This window comes from Chiroxiphia lanceolata, chromosome 9, assembly GCF_009829145.1.
Source record: "Chiroxiphia lanceolata isolate bChiLan1 chromosome 9, bChiLan1.pri, whole genome shotgun sequence".
Taxonomy (NCBI): domain Eukaryota; kingdom Metazoa; phylum Chordata; class Aves; order Passeriformes; family Pipridae; genus Chiroxiphia; species Chiroxiphia lanceolata.
Genome location: NC_045645.1, coordinates 18,961,404 through 18,984,303, shown reverse-complemented (window position 1 = coordinate 18,984,303; position 22,900 = coordinate 18,961,404). Strand labels below are relative to the sequence as shown.

At 37.8% G+C, this 22,900-nt stretch overlaps 1 protein-coding gene across 2 annotated transcripts in view; it reads left to right on the top strand.

Annotated features, from left to right (window-relative positions):
- Window positions 1–22,900, top strand: part of PLPPR5 (phospholipid phosphatase related 5) — a 149,855-nt gene that overhangs the window by 43,563 nt on the left and 83,392 nt on the right. For both annotated transcript variants that reach the window (XM_032697143.1, XM_032697144.1), the window contains exon 3: window positions 8,235–8,309. In XM_032697143.1, the coding sequence (XP_032553034.1) occupies window positions 8,235–8,309 (75 nt within the window). The remainder of the gene's footprint in view (window positions 1–8,234; window positions 8,310–22,900) is intronic.

Sequence of the window (22,900 nt, the reverse complement as noted above, 5' to 3'; positions counted from 1 at the left end):
CTTGTTTACCGTATCACATAGAAATGGGAGAGCTGAATTTGCTTATCTGATGACTCATAACTCTCCACTAGAACTGATGTTTGAGCTGAGTGAACAACTCCTAAAGAACAACTCATTTAGGGAAAGTAACCTTTTTTCTTTTTTCTAGTTACCATAAAACAGAATCTGTTGGATTTTTGCAAAGAGTAAATACTGAATGATTGTTTAGGGTTTGATGAGCCTTGGAATATTCTTCCACAAACCTTTAGAGAAGAAAAGTCAGCAATGGGCACCACGTATCTGGTATGGTGAGGGAGGAAATAGGATAGGCCAACTTTGTTAGTAGCCATCTGTCACTCCCACAGACACTGCCTCTTGTGTGCGAGTGATTGAAAACGTGAAAAAATGCAGTGGGTTCAGTCTGAGGGGATGGCTTTGCAAACCCTTGACAAAGGCTACTAGGAAGCTGCAAGCACCTCTCAGTCAGTAAGGACAGCTGCTGATAAGCTCATCACAAAATATTGCGTGATACATAGCACCAACTAAAATGTTAAGGGAACTACACAGGGGTTACATATGTAACATGTACGTTGTCAATTAAGAAATTAGGAGTGAAATGCAGAAGTGGCTATGGTATGTAGAAGAATGCTTAATTAAGCAGGGATGTAGGTGTATACAGGGTTGATTGAACTTGTGAGATAAGGTTTTGGTGTGGTTTCTCATGTCAATAATACTAGAAAGAAGCTGCTTATCTGATTGTACAGATTGTGGAGAGAACTAGTCCTTTTAGCAGAAGACTTTCCTACAAATAAGATGCATCTTGACCATCTGTTGCCAGATGGAAGTGTTCTACTTCTGAATCACTGGCTGCAATGACATATTTAGACAATGAATCTTTCATGGATAGATCCAAAGCACAAATACATGTTGAGGTTATTTTTTGTGTTTACTTGGCCTTAAGTTATAGTATGGCTATATACTCTTGTGAACATTCTGTTGTTTCATAGATAGCAAATCTAGCAGTTTGCACCCACCCTTTGTGAGGTATCCCAATTGCCTGAATAAGAAGTACATAATTTATCACTAAAAAATGCAAACACAACATAGAGGTCCTATTTCACTGTACATTTGTTTGAGGAGTCTGAACAATTCAGCCTATGTACTTTGGTAGGCAGTGTAGGCAGTGTTTTGGTATCCAGGCAGGCCCAGAGCGCAGCTCACCGACTCATATACCTTCACTTACTGGTCTTTACTTAAATTTCCCTTGTGGAAAAAAAAACTGTATTCTTTCTTTCTTTCTTTTTTTTTCTTTAGGATATTTACTGTGATTTATTTTTTTTTTAAGTGAACAGAGATTAGGAAGAAGAAAAAAAATTTCCATAAGCTAACTGGGAACTTTACAACCGTGCAATAAAATTTTAAGTCATTGCTGTTTTAATGAAGTATAAAGATGACTATCATGCTTAAGTTCTTTGAAGTTTAATTGTGGCTTTTTACACATATTATTATGCACAAATTAGGTCTTATGCAGAAGTTGAGGACTATCAGTGAATTTTATTTCATCAGAAATAATGCCAGGTTTTAGTCTTACATGAGCTGAGTTTATTTGGCCTGAAGGAAATAGAACAAATAAGTGGAATCTGAAGAAATAGCATGTAGAGATTAATATATGCTAGCCTACATCAAATTTTTCTCGATGAGAAAGAATTGATACATCATTATGCTGCTGTGTCATAGAGACTCTCATACTGATGACATTATGCACCATTTTGATTTTGAAAAAGAAGAATTATATCCAGTGCCATCTGTTTGGCCATGCAGAATTTGATTAGATAGTCACATGAGGAAAGTACTTAATATATTTTAAGGTACAGTTGAAAGAAAAGCAGCAGCTAAAGACTGGGAAGAAAACCATTACAGTGTATTCAGCCCAGCTTCCCAAAAATCCCCATCAGGAATTCTGCAGATCAGCAGTTCAAGACAACTTGAGATGCAGTTATTCTTAAATACAAATTAGTTTTGATATACATGTGATTGGGGTGATTTATGCTGCTTTATTGTACTTTTGGTGAACACTGGTGCAATTGATTTTTTCTGGAAAAAATATTTAGAAATAGTACATTTCACAGGCTGGCATGCAAACTAACTTTTAATTTTAATTAATATAGGATGGAATTGATCCTTGTAACAGAAACAATAGTAAGTGATATTTCTATCTACTTAAAACTAATCAACATTACTCAAAATTTAAACATTTTGCGATTAAGGGAATTCAAAAAATCAGGACAGAAATGTCAATATTGAACAAATTTGAAAAAACCACAGTATAACTTCACTTACTCTGCTATAATTTTGTCCTAATACTGTTAATGAGGCACAGAGAAAGTACGTTGATCAGCTGGATAAGTTTTATCAGCAGCTGTCTCACACCTGATTCCAGATGATGCTATATGACAGACAGGGCAATGTCCACTGCTCATGGTGGGCCAACTCTACATCCACTGTTGGATAGTGCCTGTGACTGATCAGACCCAGAGTTCAGATAAGGAATGCACAAACTAGAAAAGAATACAGAAAGTGTGCTTGGCCAGAAAGTACTGCAGTGACTCTAAATACTCAACTGAGCGCTGAGTGAGGCAATGACTTGTGAGATGAAAGATGCTTCTCACATGTAGGTACAATCATGGGTACATCAGTCAAGCTTGACTCACCCGCCGCCTCCACAGCACTCCCAGCCGTGACTGTGAGGGACTCTCGGCAGCATTAATTTTAGTGTCATCAGTGTGTAATTGAAACAAACCCCTTTTAATTTCCATGTTTTATCTGTGAATTACTTGTTCAAAACTTTTAGGATTCAAGAATTGGTTCCACTGGGTTTAGAACAAGTGCAATGTCATTCCCCCATTGCATGGCCCGTGTCATTCATACCTCACTGGCTGTTATAATACAGAGAATGCTGCAGCTGATTTTGCCTTGTCTGGTAAATCCATTCCTGACTGGAGAGCAAGCTGCATATTAAGACTAGCTTTTTAAAACATTCCACATATTTTAATATTTTGATTCTAAAACAGAGAGCAAAATGAAGACAATAAGCCATTCCAAGATCTATATTATTCCAGACAGTTAAACTGCACTAACTATTCTAGTGAATCTCTGCAGAGATTCCCACAGTTAGCTGCCTCACTGTGGGAAGGTGTCTGTGTAGATGCCTTCTGAGTGGCAAGGGCTTCCTGCTATTATGGTGGAGGGTCATTGTCACGTTTGTGGTGGATGGGGTTTCATGTCAGCACCAGGATTTTGCTCCTTCACTCCAGTGGGGTCTTTTAAGTACAAAACTACAGGGTTAAGATTCACCTTGATTTCACAAATGGAGTAATTTTATGGAATTCTTTTATTGGTTAATCCCATATTAATTTGCCTGCTTGTAAAACAAGTGCATTCTTCCCTCATCTTCTTAAAAGAAAAATGACTTTGTTACTTCTGATACTGCGGCTTGTTGGGCAAAACTTAATCCTGTCTCTACAAACATAATCCCATGAATCCTCTTCTTACTGATAACACTTTTTACTATCTAAACTCCTGTGGGAACTTTTGATTTGGTGTTTGACACGCTTCCAGGTCTTCTTAATGTTAATCTTCAGATAATGAGTAACCTAAGAAAGAGAGGGATATAGTTTCTCTGGTTTGTAGCTTTCATCTTTTATGGTAATAAGATTGTCACTCAATACTCTTTCAATTGTTTAACAGCTTTTGAAAAATTTTATCTAATTTTGAGACAGAAGAGCACAATTTAGCTCCCAATATCATCACAAATGAAACACCCATCAGAAGGTCAGCAAAGAATGAAGGAACAAGACATTTGTGCAACATATATGGAAATCACTAGGGGAAATATTGTGTTGGTATCTGCCTCCATTCTCCCCCACATTTCATTTACACTTGACATACATGTTGCTGTCCATTGACAATCACTGACAGCCTGGCAGATGTTACAGGGACCTTGTTGGCTATGGATCAATACACTGTGAGGTGGAAGGTTATTTGGAGGAAGTGGCAAAGCGAGTAGCTGCTCTGGGCTTCAGAGCATCTGAGTTCATTACTAAGGTTCACCAGTTAGTGGCACTCGTGAATTTTCAGGTAGCAAAAGCAGCCAAGTGTGCCATTTCCTGCTCTCATCAGGGTGATTCACAACTGTTCTCTCATGTGTCTCTCAGCTGATAGCAACCTATTCTTACAGAATTTATATTTCTTTCTCTTTCTTGTCATTAAAATTTCATAATCTTTTCTATTCTCCATTACCTCTATGAAGACTATATAGATTTGGCACATAAAAATGGTTTCCTACCATGACGATTTTCTTCATAGCACAGTGACCTTATATCCCTGTTTGCTTGGCAGAACAGACACATGCTCTGTTTACCTTCTGCAAGCCACTACATTTTTACCTCATTGGAGAATGTAAGTTCTACTGATAGTTCTAGTGAGCTCTATATGCATTTTAGTAGTTTGTTGTTTTTTTTTTTAGTTCAGAGTGCATCTTACATCTCCTGCTTATTGGTAAGTATTTTTGCATTAGTATAGGGGAACTTCACCCATAAATGGAAAGAGACAAATGACATGGAAGATGCCATTTGTATTTTTAGGTAAACTCCAAGTTATAGGGAAACCTGTGATGAAGCAGACATTTTGGAATGTTACAGTAGTGTCTTAAATCTGCTTGGCACTGGCTTTCACCAAAAATGCTGAAAGACAGACATAAGAATGTGAACTGCAGATAATAGATGTGGAAAAATAGTGAGATTAGGGGACTCAGTTTCAGAACTAAGGATATTTGAGTTCTTTTTTCTGGCTGTGGCAGAAATATGGTATTAAATAAATCCTTTGAAGTCATATTCAAGCTGTAAGCCCAAGTATTTCCTCTTCTGTTCCTGAGTAACTGGAAGTTATTAAACTCTAGGCATCTTACTTTTTTACATTGAAAGTTGTTTAGAGTTTCCCAGAGTTCATTGTTGATGTCATGTCTTCAAAGGAGGTCTCCCTGTGAACCTGAAGTACCTGGATCAGTAGACATGCCTAGAAATTGTCTATAGAATTGATTTTTAGGCAATATACAGAGCAGTGACTGCTTTTTTGTAAAAACTTTCTGCTGTTTCGGCCATGGTCTTGCTGCCAAATTCCTACCCCCTTTAGACAGCAGCTAAGAGTTGGTGGTTTAGGGGTTACAGTGATAGTGCTGGGATGACAGTTGGCCTTGATTGTCTTACAGGTCTCTTCCAACCTTAATGATTCTATGAAAAACTCACCCTAGAAACATGAATGCAGTTCTCTCATGTTGAGGAGAGATATAAACTGAATGGATTTTGATCCAAATGTAATCAGAAACACTGAGAGCAGATTTGCAACAACTGTGTAAACTGTGGATGTTCAGCCTACAGTGCTAATTGTGAAATTCACCTCTGGTTCCTGACCTGCCACATTCAGAACTGCAGGGGGGTGCTGCTGCTGAGGGAAAATGCTCTTGTCCAGAGCTCCTCCTGGAGGTGTGTGCTTGCCAGCTTTCTTCCCAAAACAGCACCGATGTGAATATGACACCGTAGTCTAGCGGTGATGCCATCTGGCAGGGGTAGGCTTGTCTGGAGAGGGATCCTGTAGGTTGTTGTTAGGCATACCCCCAGAACTGCAGCTGGAGGGAGGCAGACTGCCTAATGCATACAGGGCGGTACTGCCAGAGAAACTGTTTCATAGGCTACCTAGTAACTAGTTACATAAAAAGACTTCATATCACTAAAACAGAACTAGTCCTTTAACAGGAGATATTTATAGGGATGCTTGTAGCATTTCAGCCGTTCTCTCACAGATGTCTTCTTGATGCCTCATTCAGGCTCACTCATCTTCCTCCAAACTCATAGCAGCAACCTCTAGAAAGGCAATTTCACATATCAGGTGTGTTTATTCTGTATAAAGAGTGTTCCAGGCTCCAACCAGTGCCCATCTCCATGCTATTGAAAGAAAAAATTCTGGCACACATCTCAGGCTCTAGAGTTCATCCCAATTTCAGCGCATTGAAAGCTTTGCACATTGGCAGACACACATCTGCAGTACTTACATAAAATTATCAAGAACATGTCACTCCTTTGATGCCATGTTGGAGACAATGAATCTTAGGCCCTTTTTGTTCTTGAGGTAATAGCTGCAGAGGAGCCACATATTGGTCCTTAATGCTCGGAGCTGGTTCCCTTTTCTTTAATGTATTGTTAACACTCATTAAATAATAAGTAACTGCTATGTTGATGTCTCCTTAATGAACTGAGCCTATAGTCCCACTGTGCAGTAGCTGTGCATGCACATCTCCATATGCATTATTAATAGTTATATTATGTAACTGTATAATGGAGTGTCAAGGAGTCTCTGGGACTCTTGCCTGAGTGAGGATTTGAATGGGATATGAACTGCAGAGTTTGGCCTTGTATGCATACAAGTAATTGATCAACAGCAGAGCAACCTTTTCTATTTACTTGATAAAAAAGTTCAGCCTCTAATGATCTTAGAGAGACTTCAAGAACATATGCCATACTTGCTTCCTTATGAAGTGCTTTTTTGTTCATAGCTTTGGATAAACACAAGCTGAATGCAGATAACTGCTGCTGTGTTTTATAGCACCAACAACTGGGCTAAAAATGCCCAGGGTCACAGCAAAAAATCTCCCAGGGAGACCCCAGCTGGTGTATGCATAAGTCTCATGGAACAGAGCAACACTTCTGCCTCCACATCACTACTGACTCACTCATCAGGGGAGGGAGGCACAGTGTCAGGCTGCCCCAGCCACCTTCACGGGGGGAGGAGAGCATCAGAGATGCTTGGTGCATTGCTAGGAGCTGGGCTGCACACACAAAGCAGAGTTTGTTTTTCTGATATTGCTTGGAAGCATCTGCTTTCTCTTCTCTTTAGTGTGCTGCCTCCTGGACTTTTCAGCCCCAAGCCTTGTATAAAATATGCACATGCATAGGCAGGGCATGGGAGGGAGAAAGAGAAGAGTCAGCTGCAGCTTAGTAAGGCATCAGAGGAAGAAAGGGAATCAAAGCTGAATTTGGGAGGCCATGGAAGAGAGAGAGAAGGAGATACAAGATGCTGAAAGATGTGCTACATGCAAGAAACTGAATTAAAAGGGAGTATGTGAAAAGAATAAACTGGAGGGAGAACACAGGAGACTCGAAGGAGAGAGCATATAAAAAATGAGAGAATGGTGAGACATAAGTGAAGAACAGTGAGGAGAACAGCTGAGAAAAAAAGAAGACAGCTAATGGACTATTTCAGTACCTTTTAGGAAGAGCCTAGAGGGAAGCTTTTACAAGTAGAGTTTTAAAAATGAAGTAATCAGAGCAGTAGTGGTTGTTGGTTTTGTGGGGTGTTTTTAAGGAAGAAGAGAGCAATCTAGAGGGACTACCCAGCATTTAGAAGTTTTCTAATTCTTGAAGATTTTAGCTTCTCTAGAGATTTTAGTCAATTTACTGTATCAGTCATGGGCTGATTCGTAGTATCATTACATCCAGAGTACTTTGTTCTCTGCTCTACTTTTCCTATGGCAGAGATTAGTAGGGCAGGCTTTTCTTTTAGGCAGTTATTGCTTTTTTCAGTTTGTTTTATTTTTAACAGCAGATCTTAACTTTTTTGTAAGAGAATAAATAATTTGTGGATCCTTCAGAACTAAAGATCTACTGTATTGAAACTGCAAGACACGACTTCACGGCTTGGCAGTTCCATTTAGTCCTGTGTTCCCTTGCTTCTGTAGAAGCCTGGTAGATTAATATTTAAGTTTTGAACATTTTTAAGCCTTCAACTAATGCCTCTTCAGCAAAGTCCTCTAGTATAAACTTTAAGAACGTGCTAAAGTTTCTTTGAAGTCAATAGAATTAGAAAAGCGCTGCAGAAAAGAGATCAAGGATTTGTTTTGTTGAAGTATTCAGGGATATGTTTAATATAATTTTAAGTAAAAATCTTTTTATAGATACTGCTATTAGGAACAAAAGTGGCTCTAATCAATTTAACAAAACAGTAACTTCTAAATTAGCTTGAAGCTCTTTCATACTGGAATAAGGAAATGCACATGAACAGTTCTCTGTTGTAATGCTCGCCATTCCTTATTTTGGTACAAACCTGTGTTTTAAGCAGGCCTTTTCTAGTTTGCTGTGGGCACATTATTATAAACAAGGATAGCTTCTTATAGATGGACACAATATACTTTGTTTCCTTCACAGGTGAACATGATTTCAAGTCCCGGGCATCAGTCTCAGAGAAACCACATGACGTTGCCATGCTCGATATTAGTTGAGGTAAGAAAATACTGTAGATACATTGCTAAATCCTTGAGTATATTTTTTTAAGAAAATGCTCTCAACAGCTACCAGCATGTTTATGTTTATCTCAACATGGTCTGCTCTCTGCAGTTGGTGATCTCGGCAGCTGTGAATAAAATTCCTGTCCCTATACTGTACTTTTTTTCTCCAATTCTTTCATGAGAGGGAATGGAGTCCATATGCCTTCAATTTCATTTTAAGTGATGGTGGTGTTCTAAAGTGCCAGAATCCAGGGGAGCGAAGTACTTTTGAGGTGGACCCACATAAATATTAGTGATTAAATCTTGATAACAATAGTCCATGAGTCTAGAATTGTTTTCATTCTTAAACCACCTTACATTTGAGAGTAAGTATCATTATTTTAATTATAGAGTTCGGGAGCAAAGGAACTGAAGTTCAAGGCTTTGTTTAAGGTTGTTCAGTGTCTGTTAGGAACATTTTGGGATAATGCATGTTGAGTAACTTAAGCACCATTTAAAACAGTTTCTTTTTCTTCTATTTTTGACACTTCTTACTGAGGTACTATAAACAATTAATTTTCTTTACTCTGGTGTTTGTAGATCATGTTTATAGCAGAAGTCAACCCAATTACGTCTGCCCTGCAGTGTAGCTGGAGCTGCAGCACAGCACAGATGTAGTTGGGTGTAGTTGGTTCTGTCTGATCTGCCTTTATGGTGGCTCGCTTCAGCCCCACCATGAACTCAGCAGAACTTGCCACTTGCAGGGATTCTGGAGTGCCTGGCTGCTGTGACTATACCCCTGCTGTTTGTGCTAACCTAGGATTAGATCCCTAGGGGTATGGATAAGGATACTGCACAGACTAGCTGTGTGTGGCCAGGGGCACACTCAATTGCACTGCAGTGTGTGGGGCTGGCAGACACAGCCTCTTAGTACCTGCAGTAAAACTTATGCTAGCAGTTAGGTGTGTGTTACCTTGCAGTCATGCAAGGCCTGTGGTGTGGAATTGTCCCATTTCAAGCTAGATGCAAGCTTGGACAAAACTATATTGCAACAAATATATTATTATATAACAATATATATCTTGCAGAACCCAATAAAATATTGGTGTAGAGGAGAATGGAACTCTTCATAAGACATGTTTTACACTGGCAATTCTGTTTAGGGTAGTTGTACCCATTTATATTGGCAGAGGCTTTGTTCTCATTTCTCTTAAAGCATTTCTACATCTAAAACATTTGGATCATGAAAAAAAATTCAGCACCATTTTCCTTATCTTTTAATGCATGCTAATTATAATGAAAAATCCTGATGGTTCTTCCAGGGTTGCCAGCTGACTTGGTATGAGGGAGCCTGAGGGAGACGATTAAACTGTATTTTCAGCACAATCTTTCCTGACTTACATGTACACACTGATGTCACTGGATTCTGTGGACTGCAGATCAAAGTAGAACATCTTCAGATAAACATTTCTTATGCTGAGGGAGAGTGGGGGATTTGCATTCAGTTTTCTGCTCAGCCACAGACTTCATGTGCCATATTGAGTGTGCCACTTGGGCCTTAGTGCAGAGGCAACTGGACATTGTTATTCCTGAATTTCAGGCAATCTGTTTAGTAGCAGTTGTTCTGGGGGTTTCAGTGGTGCTTGGTATTGGACTTCAGAAGTAAAACTTATGGAGCTTTAAGATTCCCCTGTGAATCTCCTTCTTAGACTCTGTGTCTTAGTACCTATCTCCTTACCTCATACTAGTGCTGGGAAACCAGTGCTTTTGTTCCTGTGGGATGCATAGATCCTTCTGTGATACATTTAGAGTTATCTGATAAATGGAGAGTGGAGGATGTCATACATTGAGAGAGAAAATAGCAGCATGTTAAGCAAAAGTTTTTTATGGTGTAAACATTATGACTTAAGTGACCTTTTCTGAAGAAATTTTAATTCTCCATGGAGTCTTTCTTCTTTGCTTTTTAAATAAATTAAGGTGGGGGTTTTTTTATCAGCACATTTTGGAAGTTATTTCCATGTGGATTGAAAATTGCTTCATTGTCTGGCATTATTTCTGTCACATAATTTCAGGATTAAAAGATGTTCCAAATGTATAATTTTTAATTCTTTTTTTTTAAGCAACTGGATAAGACAAGTATGCAATATTTGAACACCTAATTTTAGATATTTGGGTGATTAAAAGATCTGTGAGCTTTCTTAGCCTTCCTCTAAAAGCCTTGTTATATGTTCCTCACTTCTCTAGCAGAAGAAATTAGTCAGCTCACGTACATAAAAAGCATGATAAGCCAACCATTGTGCAGCCAACAATTGTGCTTACACTTGGACTGCAGCTTGTGAGCAAAAGAAGGTTTGGGCTCAAGTATCTGCAGACACAGAGCCACAAGACCAAGTCCTCCCTACTGTTAAAAGGCAGCCATGAGGTGCCAGTGGCAGTAGTGGTCACTCACTGGTGATTGCCTAGAGTGACCTGATGTGTCTACAAAGTTTATAGGACTGGGCTATCTGTCAGAGAAACTGCTTGTTTGCAGAGGCACAGTACTAAGTGGCTACTAAGTGTGTGGCTTTTTCAGCCTGTATTTCAAGAATTTATTTTGCATGGAACACAGTAAAAATCTGCTTTCCTGAAGATCTGTTAGCCTTTATTGTCTTAACTAGTAGAGTATTTGAGCGGGTATAAATGGGATACAGGGTATGACACAGGACTGTACACAAGTCCTAATTTGCTTCTCAGAGAAGTGTGTCTGAGCTCCCCATGCCACTGATGTCCTGGCAGCACTTTCTCCTGAGCTCTACAGCAGTGGTTAAACAGAGGCTTAGCCCTCAGCCAAGGCTTGGCCTGGCTCTCCTGACTGGGAGCTAAGCAGGGGCAGCACTGTGAAAACTGTGAAAGATGGTCAGTAAGTACCTTAGCCCAGGAGAGAGATGTGAATGTGCTTGTTGGAAGTTACAGCAGGGAATAGTTACATACATGTTAGTCAGGTTCTATTTCATGCTCTTTAGAAAAATATTACTTTTTCATGAGTAGCCTGCAGGTTAGGAGTAACAGAAACTGCAGAGATCAGAGTTATTTACAACAGAGTAGTTTCTCTCTTGCAACAAGGCAGAATAAGGTTTTCTGCACTTTTTAGAGCTTGCTCCCAAGCATAGGCTCAACACTGCTAAGCATTGATGTCAGAACAGGTAGATCTAGTTTCTGTACTCTTGCCCTTTTTAACACTAGTGATTTTTTTTCCTAATTAATTTCTAACTTTGAGAAAGAAATCATCTGATAAGATGTACAGAAACTTTCATTGATAAGAGAAGCAGGGTCTCTGTATACTTGATTCTTCTTGTGATACTAAGCTTTATACCTATCAGAATGTCAGCTTTTCTCTACTGAACAGTCTTAAGAACTACTACTGTCAATGTTTTCAAATGTTTCTGTCCTATCCAATTCACAAATGATAGAAAAGATGCACTTGGATGTTCTGTCATCTGTTTCAGATACTTTCATTAGTCTAATTCAAAGAGATGAACCTCTTTTAATCTGTTGATCCTAGTGGATAGAACTAGAAGTTCACATGTCTTTATTCAAGCTGGAGGAAAAAATGTAAATTCTGCAAGACTTTGCAAGCTTAAACCTGAATCTGCATGGCAGAACCTGAACTGTGCAAACATCTGTTACATGCTATTGCTGTTAAGAGCTTCTGCTGGTTCAATGCATCATTTATGCAGTCTCCTTTATACCTGTCTTCTGTATCAGACGTTGAATTCTAATGGCATGTTGCTGCACTTGTTTATTTATTGTTTTAACAGTACCTTTTTCATTAAAGAAGTTAATGTAAGCATCAGATTTTGAGGTTTACCTCCTCGAAGCCATATAATATCTTAAGTTAGTTTCTCCAGCAGTACCAATTCATCCAGCTGTTATGACAGACTATAACTTTAGATTCCAAAGGACAATTATTGTCCAAAGGTATTGTTCAATTTTCCTTTGACGTGAGTTTTCCCTACCCTGTTCATTGTTATGCAAAACCTGATTTATTTCTGCTTTCTCTGAGATCTTTTAACTATTTGTTGATAAGTGAAGTATTTTTTCTAACATATATGCTGAAAACAGATGTCCAGGTAACAGCTGTGAGGTAACATTTGCTCTCTCTCTTTGGGGGAAACACTTGGGACAAGGCAGTCTAACTGCCTGCTGGACTCAGTCTTAATGACCCTAAATCTAATGGTCTAATCTTGTAACTTCTTAGTATCAACAGGTGCAAACTTTTGCTAATCTTTCACACTTCTGCAACTTTAGGCTTAGGCATTCTCATACTAAATTAACCAAGTGTATTACTATCATTTAGTAATTTAAACAATCTATATTATCAGAGTGTTTCCAGTTTTCTCTTTTCTGTTTTTTCCCACTTTTGCATATAAATATACATACTAGAATCTCTACAGCAGGTATAACTCTTTCACCTGTCATAAACTTTTGGAATTAGACTTCTATTAACTCTGGCAGTGGGCAGATGCTTTAATACATGTACCTGTGAGAATATTGTCTTCTGTGTACTTCAGATGCCTCAGAGTTACGTTCATCAACTACCTATTGACCTACCTAAATTTTGTGAAAAAATTACTTTAATGTGCAAGGGACTTCTGACTTAGCATAGAGCTCTGAACTGCGCTTAACTACACTGATAGGCTTTGTCCTTTTTAGAGTTTTTTCTGGGATATGTTTTATAACAATACAGCAATATCTTTTTTTCATGCTTCTCAGGAGACCCTGGCTGATATTTCTTTCTGCCTTGGTTATGCACTCTGCAGAGCTCCTTATGCAATTTATTCTCCATTGAATTGCGAGCTTTTTTATAGCTGAGAATCAAGATGACTCAGACAATTCAGAGCTGATTCAACAGCAGGAGGTCAATCTTAGTTTCTCCTTTACCCTTTGGGTTTTAAGGATTTATTTTCTGCCTAAGAAGGACATTATTTATAATCTCTCTTTTGTATAATTTTCTCAGCCTACTATTTTCTTCTCCACTTTATTTTTTTTTCTGTTTCCAGTATCTAAGTAGCTTGTCAACAGTCTTAAAAACTGGGTAAGGTATTTAGCATAGATGCCAAAAGTAGTTGTTTGTGAGTGACTGGACTGCAGTTGTATGAACTTGCGGTGATACTGGAAACAGAAAAGTTATACAGAGATTTAATAGGAAAATTAAATTCATAAATAAATAAACTACAGCTGAAAACCCTACTCCATAGCTTTCAAGTGACTTTGGCTGTCTTTGGTGGAGTGTTGTTCCTTCAATTCAAAGTAGCCCTTTGGCGCATTTTAACTTAGGGAAAATATACTTTTGACTATCCTGCATATTTCTTGGAGTCTGGGGACAGAAAGCTTGTTTTCTTCTAATCTTGTATGCCATTAACTACTCATGGTTTATGACTTCAGATAAAAATACAATCCTAACAGGTGGCACCAATAAGTTGCTTTAGGAAAATGCGTGAGTTTTGAACTAGGAAGTGAATTGCTTAGGCTGTCTTTGTTGTCAAATTTGTCCAGGATGTCATAGAGATCATCTTACAGAGCAATTCTTGTGACTGACTGTGTCTAACCCCATTACAAAAACAGAAAAAAAAATTATTGATCCTTTTAAAATCTTGCTGAGTTTGATGTATCAATTGTCTGACAAAGAGCATGGAGGAAAACTGCATGCAAATTTCCCATTCCAATAGATTCTTCTTTTCCTTTGTGAAAATAGCAAAGTTTGCCAACTGAGATTCTGAGCTTTGTAAAAGTTATTGCCATATATTGATAAGCCTACATTTACTGTGCTGTTCACTTAAGTAACTTTTGGATTGAAATTACCTTACATGAAAGTAATGAATTCACAATTCTTTTCAGTTGCTAATTTCTGTTACTCATTTTAGTAATAATTTACAATGAAAAATGTATATAATAAAGATCTGTTCTGTCATTGCTAGTCAGGAATAGTCCTCTGTAAGAAACAGCGGGGGCTCTGGCTATCTGTATAGTATTTCACTTTCAAAACTAAACTTCCAACCATATCTAACAGGATGATTAACATTCAGAGAGAAGAGGATTTCAATATTAATCATTCACTGAAAGCCATGCAACTGAGAGAGAATGAACTGATGCTGATGAAAAGCACTAACTGTGCTAATGAAACTTTTTAATGTCTTCTACTGACAAGGCAAGCATTGGAAAGCAGCTGCTTTTTTGAAATGGAGAAAGCATAGTAATTCAATAAATGTTCTTTATTAGTAATATAATCTTCCCAAGCGATTTCTGAGCTTAGCTCTCATAAACCAGTAACACTTTAATAAGCATTTGCACTGTAGCAAGTAATTGTTTCAGACTTGTATAGTAGAGAACCAGGTGCACCTAAATGTCCTGTGTATAAGAGCGGTGCCAGTCACCCTGGGCAATGCAGAAATGAGCCACCTCCCCCTCTTTGTTCATCCTCTCCTGCTGGGACTGAGGCGATGGCAGCAGCCAGTCACATGAAGTGGGTGCTGTTTCCCCTGCTTTTCATAACGCCTGTTTGACTTGTAGGAAATAGATCAAAGCACAAGAAGGCAGGCAGATGCCAAGGACAGTAGGATCCAAGGGAGCTATATTCTGAGGGAAACTATCAATGAATGATTTTTTTTCTGGACTTGTCTTGAAGTCTGATGAGGTTCCCAGGCTTTTTGCTCTTGTCTGTAAGGAAATGACTTTTTCAGCCCTGACCATGAGAAATGCAGGGAGAAAAAAAATTCTGGTATCCAGTGAATGCATTGTGGTTTATCACTCCTGCTGGCTCTCCTAGAAGGGAGGGCATTGTGAGTTCTGTACCTGTTGGATATGAGCATGTAGTTGAACTTTCCTTTTTCTGTGGGATATTTTTAGTATGTGTAGGGCTATTTTTAGACAGTGGATGTCATTTCTAAGAATTTGTATAGTGTAACTATCCCGACTAGTTTATAAGTTTTATTACTCTGTAGTTCTTAAAACACCCACACTAGTGATCTTTTTCTTAGAAACTGAAGTGAAAAGATGATGTAGAAGTATCTATTAATTGTATAAAACTAATGAGATATAGCTACTGGTGTACGATTAAATTACTGTGTATCAACAGCAATGAAAATTTCTCCTTTCAAGATTTTTTTTCTATCTTTGTGGAAGATTCTATGCCAAAATCTGCTCTGCTTCCCTGTTTATGTTATCCTTGTTTCTGGAGTTGCTAGTTGCAACATTATTGTAAGACAGTTGAGATATTAAAAGTGCATGATTAAAACTGTCTGGATGATATACATTGTTTAAAGTCAGATATAATACATCATACATGGGTTTTCCTTAACTTACTGTTGACTTGGGCTGTGTAACTAATGTCAAGGTCATCTAGGACAAATCCAGTATTGTTCCCATTTCTGTGGGATGACTTTTCTTTTCTTCCTTTTTGCTTTTTTTCCTTTTTTTGCTAGCTGAAATTTTAAATGTTCCTAATGGAATTAAATACTGGACATTAGGATGCCTAATAAGCTAAATAATTTGCTTAAATCCAATTTGGATGCTGTCCTAGTTATTGTAGAAGCAGTAATCAAAATGTTGGATATTGACATTGCTCTATGAAGAAAAGGTTAATGCCATAAAAATTGTGTCCTAAGATAGTTGTATCTTTTTAGCAATTGTCCACTCCATTTCCCAAAGGTTAATTTTTGTACTGGCTTAGTGAGAATATGATTCTCCAGCCCTTATATTTTGTACTCAGGTCTCCTACTGATTTTAATTTCCATAAATCAGCAGAATTCTTATGTGAGGGACGGGAGGAAAGACCAAACACTAATAATATTTTAACGTCTCTCTATTTCTGAGCTAGTTGTACTGCATTTACAGGTTTACCACATAGCAGTCACTTCAAAGGAAGTGAGCCTTATGCGCTTCTAAAAACGATAGTTTCCGGCAATATGAGAAGTGTAAAAACTGCATGATGCTTTAAGGCCATAAAAGTAGTCCGTAGGCAGTCATAACAGAAAAGAGATATGAACCTTAGATCTGGCAGGTGTCAATTAATCTTGCCCTAAAATGAATCCAGAAGGTATTTCATATTCCTTGGTTCTGTCACAGTGATTCAGCCTTCTTTACCTCTTTACCACCTGCCAGGCCTATGAAGAGCCAGGCTGCCTCTGCATAATCAGATCTCTTCATGCTCTCCTGCTGTCACATCTGTGTACTCACTGTCTGGACGAGTTGTTGAGCCACTACCTTTTAATCCCTTTGCTCTGGCAGGAGCCTGCAGAATCCCCCACTTACTGCATTTTCCCACAAGAAACCTGTAATTTCAACTTCTGATGTTCTTGCCAACTTTATAAATGTGCCATTGCACAAATCTGTCACTCCCCACGTTTCCTTTTCTAATAATTTTTTCCCACATGATCACTTGCCACTTTTTTCTTTTAGTGCAGTCCATTGCCTGTAGTTAAGCTGGCCAGCTGGATGAATAAGGCATTGAATGAGTAAGAATTTTTAGAAGCAGTGATCAAAGTAAAGAGTTATGTATTAACCAAACAAGCATATATTTTATTACATAATAATTTGACAGTGTCCCCTATTACCTTAGTGACAGTCATATTATAACCAAATAAATTTCTTATTCTTTAGTCTAGCAATTTGTTAAACACAGAATATTTTTAAATGAGAAGCAATCTCAAGTAAGTTAATTTAGCAGAGCTTAAAAGCCTTGGTTATTAATAATTTGTGGTGCCAAGTTACCACAAAGAATCTTCAAAATCTGGTTTATTTATTATTTTATTATTACCCTGGCTCTTCAGTTTTCCAGCTGCTACTTTCAGTTCAGGCTTCACTTCTCAAAGCAGCAAAGTCTGTTGCTGTGTTTCCCAGAAGTGAGTTTTCGATGTTTAAGTTACTTCCTTCCTTGCTGCCTTCATGAGTCTCGTGCTAATCCTTGACAGTATAGTTTTTGCCTGAAAGGTAATTGTGATAAGAAATGACGACCAACTCAAAGATGTAGTCTCTCAGATTATTTTTTAAGAGACAGTCCTGTAACAGGTTTTATGTAGTGCCTTATTAAAGCATAAATATAAATATAAATATGTGTATATATATATATATTTAGTATTGTCCCTTTAGAAAGGGGAAAATTAAGAGATATCTTTGTTGCTACCAGTGTAGGTAAGTGAATGGGAAATTTCACTTTGTATCAATGCACCAATTTAGAGGGAAGATGATTTTATTTTTAGATATGAATTACCATAATCAAGTGAATTACAATAATTGCAGTGACTCACCATTAGAATGGATTATAACCATTAAGACTAAAGACAGCAAAATCTCTGGGCTGGAGTAAATCAAATACAATTCACAGAATCAGAGAAAATTTTAGTTTCAGAACAGGGCTGACTTCACTTTTAGGTCAGATTCCTCAGAGCCTTGTAAGTAAAGTTTTGAATATATCTCCAAGGGTAGAGATACCTTGATAGGAGGAAACTATCTGAATAATGACTGATGGAAATGGATGCTTTCTGCAACAATTGTTTTGTAGGAATACAGTCATTTGGAGAAACACACATATTTCAGCGTGAGCAGGCCTAATGCCGTAAGACAAAGGTTGTCTTTTTAGTCCTACTCTGAGCTTAGCCTTGTAGCCAAAATGGATAGTGTTGAGGCAGTGTTCTGCAGAAGGTGGAGGCTTCTCAAAGTGCAGAAGCATCTATCCTGCCGTGGGCATGGAAAGTGGAACTTTATGAAACAAACCAGTGCAGGAAATTCCTGTGAGGTGTGTCTTCACTGGTCTGGTGTCATTCATGGCAGTATCCTGGGGCTGTACAAATGCTTTGTGTCTTTGTAGCTGACTACCTTTTGTCACTTAAATTTTCTTCTTTCTTGAGTTTTCTGTCTTTGCTGCAACCTCATGAAAAAGGGAATTTTTCAGAGAAGAGATGTGTGTGAAAGCATGAATGTCTTGGTGACAAAGAGAAATGCGTGATACAAGTATTCCTTGTAGCTCTGTGGATCGTGAATGCTGAGGGCTACACCAGGGTACTGAAGAGCTGGGTCTGGATGATGAGTATTATGAAATGGACTTTTTAAAGTCCATTTTTAATATTTAAAATTTTCAAAGTGATCTAAGAAAATAATGAGCTCTACCTCTACCTTTCTTGAACAACTACCTGGTAACAATGTTTGTAATTCTGTTTGCTAAATTCTGTGGGCTTGTTTTGATTTTCTTTTCTCCATTGAACCACTGCTAAAGGTATCCTAAACTTGCTCTTTCTATGCTTTTCATTGTAAGCTTATGAAGCAATGGATAATATCCAATTTGGGAATGGGGTTTCAGGTGTAATGCTAATGAGAAATGTCTGGTATAATTTGTAAGAACATAAGTAGTTCTACTGCACTACTGTGTGTGAGCTGACCCAGCAGAAACTGCTACAGAGGAAGTGTTGGACTCCTGCCAGGATGAGCTGCATACATTAACTACAACCAGAGCTGGAAGTATGCAGTGATTTTGGTGCATAATTTATTTTGTTAGCCTATTTGCCTTTCCCTTTTGATAGAAAGTTAGTAAGTGGGTAAATTTAATCTTATGTACAGATTTGTGATTGAAAGTGGACTCTTGTTTACCTTACCTGTTTGTGATACAATTGCTAAGGGTCAAGCTTGGTTAAGGTAAGAGATAACTCTGCAAGTTTTACTACTCAGCTGCCCCTGAATTGAGGAATCATCAGAATGAAAGGGAGACCTCACAGTTCCATGCAGAATCCCATGTCAAAGTCTCATTTCTTTACACACTTTTGGACAGTTTTACATTTCCCCTCTTCAATGTCTCAGGATATTTTATTCCCTAGTCATGGAATTAGCAAGAGATAATGATGCTAAGTACACAGAGATAAAAAGTAGTCATACTTCTGTTTAAGTGTGGAATTTAAAAATGAGAGAGTGGCTTCATCCAGGCAGAGACCAGCAACCCTGGCCACTAAAACAGCTGTCCTGCAAGTAGACTGGAAGTGATTTTTCACGCAAGTTTTCTTGCAAATGAAGAGGTCTCATTCAGTTTATCTCCATCCCTCTGGTAACTTCAGCTGTTGTTCACAGATCCTTGAGCAATGTGTCTATAGTGTCTGTAAAAGCACTGGGGACTGCTAGGGTCCAGTTCCTAAAGGCAGCTAAACTGGGGGTTGGGGGCGAGGGCATAAGGAAAGGTGGCTTGATGGGCTCACCATTTCCTTCCTTCATTTTTCTGGGGTTTCAGATTGATGAAAGTTTTATATTGATAACATAGAACCTTGAGGAGTGGGCAATCATTTACGTTAAGAGTATTCCTTTAATGACTATACAGAATCTTTAGCCAATAAATTATTTTAATTAGTCTCACTATTTGTAATAAAAAGGTACAAAAGATAATGCCAATTACAATGCAGAAAACTGCCATATTCAAATGGCAGTAACATGTAAAGAGAGTAATTCAGTAACATATAAAGAGAGTTTTAGAATTGGTCTGTAAAACCTTCATGCATTATAAAATGTCTGAACTAGTTTTGGATTATGTACAAAATTGGCTGTATGCGTACAAACAGTGTTCTACACAAGGTAGGTCTGAGTGATTTTTTTTTTTCCGACTTGACTACTGCACCATGAATAGGCAAGCGCTCTGCTTATGTCAGCTACTGTTTAGTAATCTGCTGCATCAGTCTTTCAAGGTATCGTTGATTACCTTGGAAAGGGGGTTTCTTTCATCAAAAGAAATTGTAAGAATGTGTGAATGAGATAAGTAATTTATTCCAACATTCTGAGGTTAGTCATATGATTTCTATTGAGCCAGTTATGCCAAAGATTGCCATGCTTACAGTCTGTATAGCATTGCAATTACCAAAAATGTGTCTATCAATGAAAATAACTTCATAGGTGTGGTAGTAATTTTCTAAGTGGTAGGCTTTTTCCTAAGTTTTTCTTAGGTAAGATTAAATAATCATTATTTGAGCTTTCAAGTACCAGTGTTTCATGTAATTTCCCATTGACAAAACTGTGTCTGTATTTTTGTATTATGACAGTATAGTGGTAGATATGCTAATGTGGGCTTTAATTCTCAGGAACTACAGGCCTTAGGCACATGGTGTCCCTCTGGCGTCCCAGGTTTTTGCCATAACCTATGAAGAACTTGCATACAATAATACTTCTTAATTTGAATAGAGCAAGCAGTTTTAAGAAGATTAAGTGTATTATTGATGTAAACACTGACTAGTCAACTAATGTGCTGTGACTGCTACTCATTATATCAAACTCAATCATTTCATTGTTGCCTTGTCCTCCTCCTCATTTATTTCATCTCCATCTGCTCACTCTCATATACTTGCACTGCATCGTAGAGGCGCCCAAGCTTACTGGGGCAAAATGTTGTCTTCTATGGAAAGGGGGTCTAGGTCTATGTAATACTGCAATACAAATACAATATTAATGCTTATGCTGCTACCAATTTGACATTTTTTCCCCTCTGACTCTTGGAAAGTATAATTCCTATTTTAGAGCTAGATTATTTGTGTTTAAGTGAAACTTAAAATTGATCACATCTCACTAGAGCCCTTTAAAAGAAGGGTGCTAGTCTAAGCTAGTCATCAAAGCTTGTGTCATTGTATCATTGTATCACTGCAAGTGGTATCATCAGAGTAATTACATCTTAAGATGTAATGAATGACATTTTCAGAAGATGATTCATCCTGCCCTAATGTAGTAGAGCTTAGTCACCTAATGGAGTTGTCTCTCTCTGTGAACTACTACTAAGACCATACAAAAAGCTTATATTTGGTGCATAACTTGTTTGAATCCTACTGCAAGTGTTCAGGGCAGGCCCCCATTTCTGATTCTGTGCTGATTCTGTTCCAACTGCTAGGAAATTATTTTTGTCTTGCGTTATGATGGTCCTACAAACATAAATTTTAGCAGTAAATGTCCTGGGCTTTAGGGCTTATATTACTACATATTGTTGAACAATTTAATTAATCAGTTAGAATATCCTTTTAGTTATCTCTTAACAATATCTAGTTGATTCTGTCTCTTCCCTACTAATGTGCCATCAACACAGATCCAATATTCCTCTCAGAAATGGATGGGTTACTGTAGTAGTGCGGAGATGTAACAGGGAAACAGTTAGGGGGCTTCCAGCTGCTGACACTCAGATAAAGCATGAAAGAGGTAAACAGAAAGATAAAAACAGCGGGATGATTTGATACCAATTCTTATTTTCTTCCAATTGAGATGCTTTGGTTGGGTTGGCTCTGTTTCTTTACTGCCATTTGACATAGCAGTCTTTTATAATTAGAAAATACTATAAGAGTTGGTGATATAAGCACATGAAAGGTTAGTAAATTTGGTTTGGAATTGGAAATATCTTCCTGTAATGAAGGTCATGATTTCAAAGTATTGCAAAACAGTGTATCTTATTGTATCTGCTGTACATTGTGTCTCCTGAGCTGGAATTTCACTTAAAATTAGTTAGCAAATGATGAGACCAAGATAAATCTATGATGACTATCAAGGGAACTCCTGCTCTGAGCTCAGTGGCACTATTCTCAAGGAAGTTAATTTCAAAACAAGTCTGTCTGTTATATGAGTTTCAGCCAATAATTTTACAAATAGCCTTCTGAAACAAAAATTGTTGGTTCTGGGCTTTTCTCTGCCATTCTGCTGTCTTTGCATATCACTGTGGTTGCAGAATATATTTAGTGGGTTGCATTAGTCACTGGGGATTGTGTTCTTATGCTTCTATTTGTTTGATTTAATACATGTTTGCATATTCAACTGTGCAGTCAATAAACATCAAGCTCTAATAAAAGGCTATCTTTGGTTTTACTTGATCAGCTAAATTCATATTCATGAAGGCAAGTCACTGGTGTGCAGGCCATGCTTATAAAGTCCATCTGCAAAAATGGGAATGTGGTTATGGGTATTAAAATATAGTAATGTTTGGTATTAGTGTCTGTTTTTGTAATATTCTAAGCATCTTGTGGAGCTTGGACCTGTCTTACCTATGAATTCCTACCCTTCATTATCATACCAAATAGTAGGCTATATATTACAACAGTTGACCTCTGTGAAGAGAACAGTAGCAAGCATCAAGTGCATGTGTGTTTTTCAACTAGTGCAAGTTAGACAGAAGCTAATTCAGATTTTAACTTTATTAGCTGCAATAAACCAAGCCTTTTAGTTTTATTCTAAGGAAAAAAAGATCTTTTAAGTAGGAGAAGAGGAAGGGGCTGAGAAAGGCTGACAGTGCAAGAGCATATCTTACCTGTATAAAAATAAATACACAGTTCATAATTATTTTCCAGAAACAGTCATAAATTTAGAGAGCTTTCAAAGAAAAAAAATCATTGAAGTTTTTAGATACCTTCTGCTTTAAAGTTTTGTAGTTGTCGAGCCCCTTGCTATTTAATAAGGAGTTAGTTGTAGAGATTCTTTCCAAAATCCTTTAGAGATTTTGATAGTAGCTTCAAAACTGTTTTGTAAAAACAAGACTATTTATGTCCTCTAATTCCTACATGCAGTATCTCCATTGTTATATCTATAAGCAGAAGTTGGTTTGTAATAGCCAAATACAGGACTATTTTATTAGCT